Raw genomic sequence first — 10606 nt, 5'->3', positions numbered from 1 at the left:
AAAGGTCGGATACTTTTCTCACAGGCCTCGTATACAAATTTATTTCCTTATTTTTTTTATTCTCAAATCAAATTATGCAACCCTTCTTCATTGTATGTTTGAGATTAGAGACCTTGTTCTTGATCCAGTAGAAAGCTACTACTATTATCACTAATGCCATTGTCAGCACCAAACCTATTTTTGAATGTTACCACAGCATCTTTGGGATTGATAGATGGATTTGTCTCAACAAGGACCATCCATCTGTTTTTATTGCATCCACAATGGCTGAACAAGTCAAACATCAGAACAGCGGACATTCAGGTAATCGCGAGGGAATAATGGTGTCTGATGTTCCAGTCATGGTTAGTGGGGCTTGGAGCTATCTTCTGAAAAACAGATGCAACAATGGGTAAAGGAGAAAGAGGCTCACGTAGTAGACCTGACATTCACATAGCAAGAAATGCTGTCATTAACTATGAGACTTCTGCTGATGATGTGGCCAGTCAGTTTCTGCTGATGTTATGGCCAGTCAGTTTCTGCTGATGTTGTGGCCAATCTGTTTCTGCTGATGTAGTTAGTCAGTTTTTTATCAGCTTTGAAAACTGTAAACAGTAATCATTGAATCTCATCATTGATTTCAAAACTGTAATAATTGTATCTCATCGTTGATTTCAAAACTGTAAACTGTAATCATCATATCTCATCACTGAATTGAAAACTGTAAGCTGTAATTGTTGTACCTCATCATTGATTTTAAAAACTAAACTGTAATCACCATATCTCACCATCAGTGGTGTGGGAACGGTGTGCCCTTACCTTTTTTTTTATCCAAAATGCCGTTCCCTCACTATTTCAAACAAATCTGACCTTAGAAATTTCAAACGTCATGAAATTTTGCCCACCCCTAGAAGAAAGAATCATCAACCCTTTCATCCAAGTTGTGGGCAAGTTATCAACGTATATTGAAACAAAATATTGTAAAATGCTAAATAAAATATGTAGTTCAGTTAGTATTGATCACAAAGTTCTAAACAACTTATGGTCAGAGTTTATACTTCTCACCTTTTCCCACTTATTTTCTGTAGTTATTATATTGTTAGCAACTGACTTAGAAACTCAACAAAACAAAATGAATAGTACTGTAGGGACTCTTCAGCATGGACCATGAAATTCCAAAGTATATATTCGGAGAATTTCTACTTCCAATTTTTTTCATACCTATTTCCAATGTTTTCCTGGCTTCTAAAACACAGTTGGGGAGGGTTTATTTGGATTGTTTGTAGTACAGTAATTGCAACAAGCATTGTCTAAAGTACTATATAAAAGTGAGAGAAAATATTTATGATATGGCTGTATACAAAGTCTGATCCAATCCAATAAACTTGTTAGGTATTTTAATGTTAGTTACCTCCCGAGGTGGTTGGGATTTAGTGTTAGTATAGGTGTAATAGTGTATAAGTACTTATGAACATCCCGTTTCATATTTAACCATACTTACACAGTAACCAGTAAATGCTTAGTTTCCAGTAATATAAATATGGCCTGTTTTTGGTTTAGCTAATATTTCTAACTTAGCCTTCTTGTTAATCACTTTAAAAGCCTCACAGAAAATGGATGTTTAACAAGGTTTATGCAGAAGTGTTAATTAAAAAATGTTTTGTAGCAGCATACAGTTTTTAGAAGCAATGAATGAAAATAATGATAAAAAGTTTTAATAACAGAGAATGCCATTAAGGAAATGAAGTTTCGTTAATAACACTGACAGATAACAACAAGATTGTTTCAATCAGTCATGGTCAATTTTTAACCAGTATCATAAACAATATGAAACAATGGTTATTCACACCAACTTCTTCTCATGAACTAAATGAGTCATGGCCAGGCACTTCTAATTCCATCTCAAACCTGATTTCTGAGCTCCATACCTTAGAAGTCAATGAGTGGCCAGCAGAGTTAAATCCAGGCTTTGAAGAAAAGGAAATAGAGTCCCCTTGTAAACATTTCAGATTCACATTTTCAAAAACAACCACAGCATGGCCATACAGACTTTCTAGACATCTGTCGGTGCTATATTCTATCAGATCTGAATCCTTTTAATCGGGTGTTCAAAAGTCATCCCATGCAGTTCTTCCGAATGCAAACAACTCTTGAGAAGCATGAACCTTATCATTACGGAAACGAGGTCTAGGCTGTTAATTGACCATATGTATACAAATGGCTTAGGTGTCTTTTAACTTCCAAGTTTGGTCTATAGTGAGTTCTTTGGACTTGGCTACTCTTATTTGTGCATCAGTAGCTGACCAGTTTTCAAATAATGGTGAGCAATGGTGTAGTGCTAAATAAAGAAGTGAGGGAATGTGTTTTAAAAGTGTTGCTATGATTAGTATTTATCATGTCACCAATACATAAAAACACATATTTCAGTAATAGTAGCTGTAAATTATAATTGTAATTGAAAATGTTACAATAAAAAAAATTATTTTCTCTCACCTTGAACTCCTCGATAACTTGTTAACACAATGAATGAATGAATTGCTTCAAGGCATCTGGGAAAGTTGCGAATGTCTCAAACTGAGAACAGGAAGTTGCTTTGAAGAACTGGAAGACTTGAAGTGTTGTAACATAACATGTCTGTTGAAGTAGAACAGAGCAGTGACAAAACAAAAAATATGTGATCTAGAAATGAAGCATGGTAAAACATGGATTAAGCAATGACATAACATAGAGAATTTTTAATAAACTTGAAATTGTCTTTGCACGACATTTTATCTATTTATGATCTGAAAGGATTACCTTGTTAGATATTGTTAGATAGAGTCTAGCAATACTTTGATTTTAGTATTTAAACTTGATTTTGTACTTTTAAATTTTGTGGAATGGTCCCTTTTCAGAGGATCCAAGGTTTAGATGTTTCCTAAGTACAATGTAGTATTTATAAAAATTAGGAACATATTTTTGATGTGTACAATTTATGATAATAAGTTGTTTTTTTTTGTTATGTTATTGATCAGTTTTTATTTCTTAGCAAAGGAAAAATAAATTTATGATTCTCTTTTAAACATTTAGGTTAATAAATAGTTGTAATTGTTTTGTAGCAGCAGTAGTAGCAGTAGTAATGCTAGTACTCACCACCACGCTCAGCAGAGACCACTTGTTCCAGATCTGAGTAGTCTCCATCAAAAATTAGCCAAACTAACAGTGCTACCACCACATGGTCGTCCAGGAACACCAACTACCATCCCACTAAGGACTTTATCTGCTCCTTCTTTTCGACATGTAATAGCAAGAGTTTATACTATATCTGTTTTTGTAAAAGTTATCTAAAAGTATTTAAAATATTTTCACAAAAATATCTCCTTAGTAAATTATCTTTCATACAAATAGAAAAATTTTAATTTTTTTTAGTCTCATGATGTTAAAAGTCTCTGTAAATAGTATAATATGATTTTGAGTCAATAAATCTGAATATGTATGTTTTAGTGAAACAATAGTTATTAATGTAAGACAAAAACTCGCTACCTTATTTCCATCAATAAGTTACATAAATTTTATGCCGGATAAGGAGGTTTAGTAGTATACAGAGATTGAGTACTTTATATTAAAATGATTTTGGAGCCCCACCATGTTGTTACAGTGCATGCTGTCACATCCAATCTTGCCATATCTGATGATCATACATATTTGAAATAGCTCTACAGCATACTTTTCACTGCAAAAGACTCAGGTTTATGCACACCAATTCTCCCTGCTTGTTTTCCATAACCCATATAGTATGTGAGGGTGATGGTTTCTTGGTGCCTGTTGCAATGGTCTGATTGCTAGGTCTAGAGGAACTGCATCCAGTGACTTGACTGCAGTGATTTTATATGGAACAATGTGAATACCAGTTTTCTTCTCGAGCTGGTTGAGGCATTCGACAGTTTGATGGAAGCAACTTGTGTCCCATTTCCTGTATCACTTTTACAGGTAAAGATCCTTGCTTATGTTGTGTACTTTGGACTCATGAAAAGCTTTTGCCCCTGATATTTGTGGATCCTCATCTGTTATAAGACACCTCAATTTACATACAATAGCTGGCACACGACATGTTTCAGGTCTTTTTCCGGATGGTCCTTGTGCCCCAAGTTTATCCATATTCTTTTGTTTAACACTGTTAATTATTACAAGGGATATTCCCATCTTGGAAATTTTAAATCTATGATGTGAACACATCTTTGTGATCTGAGTAGTTTATGTTGGAAAGAGCTATTACATACCCTTGTGAAAAGTGATCAATTTTTGGTGGCTACGTATAAAATGATCAAATTTTGATGGCATTATGCTATGTATAAAGTGCTAAACAATTTGAAAATGCAGTTCTGATAAACATTTATTCACTGTGACTATATTGGCTATGGTTATCATGTAACTTTCTGAATTCAATACTCAAAAATCATTTTAACATAACTTGCTCAAATCTCTTTAAACATTAATCTATTCAATGTGTTTAGTAAAAATTCTTTCAGGTTGCAAAATTTACTATAAAATATAAGATTTGCTTATTACTATCAACTGTTATGGACAAGATGATAATATTCAAGATTTATTACTGCGTATGTACAAATGTTGTTCTAAGGATTTCTATTGTAGGGTGAGTTCTTTAAAATTATTTGGTTAAAAGAAAAATGCAAAGTTCAGTCTGACTAACAATAACAAGAGCATTTTATTTCTTTAAGCTTCTAAAAGCTTCATATGTTAAACTAACACTCACCGAGCTTTAGGCTGAACTTCACAAGTAATGCTAAGATATGTTACTTATTAATTTTCTTGTGTCAACAATACTTTCATATCTCTAGTGCTTCATTAAAACACAAACTCAATATGTACAAAACCAAACTAACTGACTGTCTAATAATAACAGACAAGCTGACTAAGTAACTCAATAATCACTCATTGTCTACTCTAGCCTAACTCTCATCTTATACTGCTCAAATCGTTCTCTAAACTATTAATAAATTTGTTGTCCTTTCACTATGTGATGTAAAATCTCCAATTGGCTAAACAACAATACAAATGTCTGAGTTACAAAAAATAACACATACAGACTTTCAATGATAGGTTATATAATAAAATGATGTTATATATCTTTAAGGAATTACAGAAAATTTTCTTTTGACAAGTTATTTACAAAGATATTTTGACTGTTCTAAGAAATAATAACTTATAAATGTTGGAAACACTGAAATCAAACTGCACTATCATTTATTGATATATAATATAAAGATTTCTTATTCCAGTGTACCCCGAGAGTAACCACCCCTTCAGACTGGGAGGTTTCAACACCACAAGTCAGTGCTAAAAAACACAATGAAATGGCTTTACCATCATTCCCAAAGCAACTTACCAATTCTTCTGTACCAGTCTCTACATCTGGTCATGAACCAACATCACCATATCCTCCTACTCTCCCAACAGATGGTCTTCCATCCTCATCTTCAGTACCCCATGTTTGTCCTTTACCAGTGTCTAGGTCTGTAATAATTCCACAGTCTGTATCTGCCACTGTTATTTCAACCCAACCATCTCGATGTAATGGTAACTTGCCACATCTTTCCTTTAATGCAATGGAATCAGCGGTTATAAAGACTTCCTTTCCTAATTCACATTCCACTGGTGTACTATGTTCTTGGTGTGGAGACCTTTCTTCATATTCTGTGCAGTCTACAGTTGTTACTAGCCAGCCTGTCCATGATATCACAACACTCACTACTGTACCAGACTTGCTCTTTTCAACAGCTGAAACTCTATCAGTTACATCTTTGCAAACAAAAGGAATTACTTGCAAATCTGTGTGCACCACCAAACTAGAGGATCTGAAGACAGAACTGGAGAAGCTGCACAGTATCACAAGCCAGATACCAAGCAGTAACCTAGGTTTATTATAAACTTTCTTTTAAATCTTCTTTCATATAATTGCTAATAGAATGTGAAATGAGTTTTCATAAAAACATTGAAGGATTTCACTATATTAAAAGAATATCCCCATTGTAGGATTTCATTGTTGTAAAATATCATCCCCCCTAAGTAAAAGAATACCCCCCTTTACAGGATTTCATTGTAGTGAAAGAACATCCCCCCCTTTACAGAATTTCATTGTAGTAAAAGAACATCCCCCTTATAGGATTTCATTGTAGTTAAAGAACATCCCCCTTATAGGATTTCATTGTAGTAAAAGAACATCCCCCCTTATAGGATTTCATTGTAGTAAAATAACAACCCCTTTACAGGATTTCATTGCAGTAAAAGAATATCCCTCCCCTTATAGGATTTCACTGCAGTAAAATAGCACCCCCCTTATAAGATTTCATTGTAATAAAAGAACATCCCCCTTACAGGATTTTATTGCAGTAAAAGAATATCCCCCTTACAGGATTTCATTGTAGTAAAAGAACATCCTCCCCTTTTACAGAGTAAATTGTAATAAAAGAACATCCCCCTTTATAGGATTTCATTGTAGTAAAAGAACATCCCCCTTTACGGAAGTTCATTGCAGTAAAAGAATATCCCTCCCCTTATAGGATTTCATTGTAGTAAGAGAACATCCCCCTTTACGGAAGTTCATTGCAGTAAAAGAATATCCCTCCCCTTATAGGATTTAATTGTAGTAAAAGAACATCCTCCCCTTTTACAGAAGTTCATTGTAATAAAAGAACATCCCCCTTTAAGGAAGTTCATTGTAGTAAAAGAACATCCACTCCTTTACAGAATTTCATTGCATTAATAGGATGTACTTTTGCAGGATTTCATTACATCATACATTATAAATTAACATTTAAATAGATAAACATTTCCTCTGTTTAGAATATTTTTCTTTATCTGCATTTAATATTTAATTTTCTTTCGTCTTGTTGTTGTCAATAAATGAAAACATAATTTACCTGACAAACCATACAGCTAAACTATTAATTTTTGGCAACTTTAAATACAAGTCATTCTGAAAAGTTATTTGTATAAAAAACAATAATTTACATTTAGTTAAACTTTAATCAACACTGATCTCAGGATAGTTGATAAAGTTGTCATTTTGATATGTTGTTAACTCTTAGGCTAAAACCTTAAAACTTAGAATAAGACTTTAGAAACATTTTTCTTAGCACTGGGGATTAAGCAGTATTTTATGTTTTAGGGAACCTTCAGTTTTGTCACAGTATTTCGTTACCCACTGAAGCATCAACAACATTTCCTATTGATCAAGTCACCAAAAGACTTTCTCGTTTTACGGTAACACGTATACATGATGATTCTTCAAGCATCCAAACTTCTGTTAACCTTCAAATGGATGATAAAGTCATGAGAAATGTCACTGCTACTTTTGGTTCAAAATTAACTCCCACGAGTAGTTTCAAATCCACTCATTCAGCCATTTCAACTTCTCATCCAAATGTCTTAGTTTCTCCAGCAGTCACTCGAGGAAGGTTCCAAGTGCAAACAATTACAGATGATGTTAAAGCTGATACAGATTTACCAATCAAAAAATGGGACACCAATGCAAATATAGTAACATGTTGGCCCAGTACTCAGAATTTGAATACTACTCCTTCAAGGGTGAGAACTAACACTTGTCATTATAATGATGTTAGAATGAACAGTGTATTATAAGTTGGTTCTTGTTAGACAATGAAACAATAATTCTTTTAAATTAATTATCTTTTTTCTAAATGTGTCATTTTTTATGTGATGTGGTTACACAAAATGGTGCCCGGTATAGCTAAATATCATGAGAAATCTGATGTTGGATCATTGTACTAGAATATATATATACATACATAAATTACATGAGTTGCATATGAAAGTTTATCTAACGTCTTATCTAAATAATGTGTAATTTAGGTTAAAGATTTTTATGATATCTAAAACTGATTTATAGTATACACTACACCTGTTTAAACAATATTGTAGTGTATATTCACATCAGTTATATACCATTGACAATACTAATTAATAAGACAACACATTCAAATCATCATATATAAGAAAGTTACATTAGATTAGTTACATTGACTACTGGGTTGGTTTATAGTTTTGATATAAGCTAAATACTGATTATGTTAGGGAAAGAAATCAAACTGCAACTCTTGACAGTCCGAAGCACTAGTGTTTTATGAATTTTTTCTAAATATAATTTACTCTACTTTTTTATCTTACTGTTCTGAATGTCATTAATATTGTATAACCTTTCTTAAAACATTTTTGATATTAATTTTTGTTTTGTTCATTTGTAGCTCATACATTTTGTTCCCTTTTATTATTTTGATTTTGCTAATAGTTTAGACTTTTCTGCATTCTTTTATTTTATGTTTTGCTCAAGTTTTATTTTACCATTTTTACCTTTTAGCCCATCTCTTCTCAACAGATCCCCAATACTCATCACTTGCTGAATTTAGTATCATCTGATACAAATTCCCCCATGTCTAGTGATCATCAGTTGTTGACTAAATCTACCCTCTCCTTGAGGACTTGGGATCAAAACCCAGTAACATCTCATACAAATTCCCCTATGTCTAGTGATCATCAATTGTTGATTGGATCTACCCTCTCCCTGGAGACTTCTGATCAAAACTCGGTAACATCTCGCACAAATTCCTCCATGTCTAGTGATCATCAGTTGTTGACTGGATCTACCCTCTCCCTGGAGACTTTGGATCAGCTTTCTGAGAATATAAGCTCTTCCAAAGAGTTGGGTGTAGCAAGTATTCCAGTTGGATTAAAAAAGAAACTATCCCGAGTTGAGAAAAAATTTAGAGCTTCCAGTCTAGAGCATTTACCTCACTTTCCTTTAAATGATACTGATAGTGGTGTGTTTGGTATGCACAACAATTATGCTACATTTCCACAATCAGATGCTTTACACAGTTTGAAATTGGATCTGGACAGAATCATGCAGGGGATGTATATCAATCAAGCTGGGCAGTTGGTTCAAACTGGCCCAATCTTGTCCACAGGGCAACTTCTAGCCACATCAACTGAAACTTCCTCTCCGAAATCTCATAACTTTTCTTCAGTCTTGACCTTATCTAGGAAGTTAGAGGACACAAAGAAACAACCTTTCCATTATGAGAAAGATATGAGAGAAGCTGAAACCCAGACAGACAAAGTGGTTAACAGGATAGTTGATATTAACACTCCTTCTTCTAGAAAGAAAAACCTTAGAATTGGCATTCTTCAAAGTGAAGCAGCTCTTACTGTATTTCCAGGATCAAAAATGATGTGTTACAGTCATGGATCCTCTGATACATCCTTTACGCACAGTCTTCAAGATTTACATCATAGTTTTAAAGACTGCAGTCATGGATCCTCTGATATATCCTTCATGCACAGTCTTCAAGATTTACATCATAGTTTTAAAGACTGCAATCATGGATCCTCTGATACATCCTTCATGCACAGTCTTCAAGATTTACATCACAGTTTTAAAGACTGCAGTCATGGATCCTCTGATACATCCTTCATGCACAGTCTTCAAGATTTACATCATAGTTTTAAAGACTGCAGTCATGGATCCTCTGATACATCCTTCATGCACAGTCTTCATGATTTACATCATAGTTTTAAAGACTGCAGTCATCATGCAAGTTCAGACAAATACAAACGGCTCAATAGTTCAAGCCTGAAAAATGCATTTTCATGGAATATAATCCCACTTGAATTGGGATGCAGTGTTTCTGTTGAAGAATTCCTGGTAAGGAGTTAGCTGCATATTTATTTTCCTTTGAATCTGTTTTTTTTCTTCTTTTTTTCAAAACCTTTGAACAATAGGGTTTCTATTAGCTGTTTTTATTTTCCCTGTAATGGCTTCCATTTTATTTTTTCTTCTCTTCATCAGAACTTTCCAATGCTAATGTTTTTTGTACTTATTATTTCTTCAATTTACCAACATCCTCATAGGGCAATGAAATTAGCTTGTGTGTATATTAAAATACTATGTTCTTACAGTCTTAGTGAAACAGCTGTTGTTCTTAATGTAAAAAGAAATTTTTGTTGCCTCTTTAGTGGCAGAATTTTATAGTAGGAACATTTTATATTTATATTACTCAATCAGAGTCACCTCAGTGGCAGGGATCAGTTCTTAAAAATGTGGGATTTATCTGATTTTGGTTAATCTTATAAAAGATGTAGCATACAAGGAGATATGATGATTACAGTTTATAAATTAATGATGAGATATATAGTCATCATATCAAATGCGAGATATGACAGTTACAGTCATCATATCAACAGTGAGATACGATGATTAAAGTTTACAATTCAGTGATGAGATACGACAATTACAGTTTTCAATTCAGTGATAAGATACGACAATTACAGTTTTTAAACCAATGATGAGATATGACAGTTACAGTCATCGTATCAAATGCGAGATATGACAGTTACAGTCATCTATCAACAGTGAGATACGATGATTAAAGTTTACAATTCAATGATAAGATACGATGATTACAGTTTATAGTTTTCAATTCAGTGATGAGATACGACAATTACAGTTTTCAATTCAATGATAAGATACGATGATTACAGTTTAGTTTTCAATTCAGTGATGAGATACGATGATTACAGTTTTAGCCATGCTTATTTCACATAGTCAACC

General features: G+C 33.4%; 1 protein-coding gene across 1 annotated transcript in view; it reads left to right on the top strand.

Moving 5' to 3' along the window:
• Positions 1 to 10606, top strand: part of LOC106471884 — a gene marked incomplete at its 5' end in the record, with an annotated part of 49883 nt that overhangs the window by 36039 nt on the left and 3238 nt on the right. Inside the window, 4 exons of the mRNA XM_022400498.1 lie at positions 3078 to 3258; positions 5259 to 5895; positions 7148 to 7566; positions 8357 to 9700. Coding sequence (XP_022256206.1) covers positions 3078 to 3258; positions 5259 to 5895; positions 7148 to 7566; positions 8357 to 9700 — 2581 coding nt within the window. The remainder of the gene's footprint in view (positions 1 to 3077; positions 3259 to 5258; positions 5896 to 7147; positions 7567 to 8356; positions 9701 to 10606) is intronic.

The sequence above is a fragment of the Limulus polyphemus genome, unplaced genomic scaffold, assembly GCF_000517525.1.
Source record: "Limulus polyphemus unplaced genomic scaffold, Limulus_polyphemus-2.1.2 Scaffold4936, whole genome shotgun sequence".
Taxonomy (NCBI): domain Eukaryota; kingdom Metazoa; phylum Arthropoda; class Merostomata; order Xiphosura; family Limulidae; genus Limulus; species Limulus polyphemus.
This window is presented reverse-complemented; position numbering and strand designations above follow the sequence as displayed.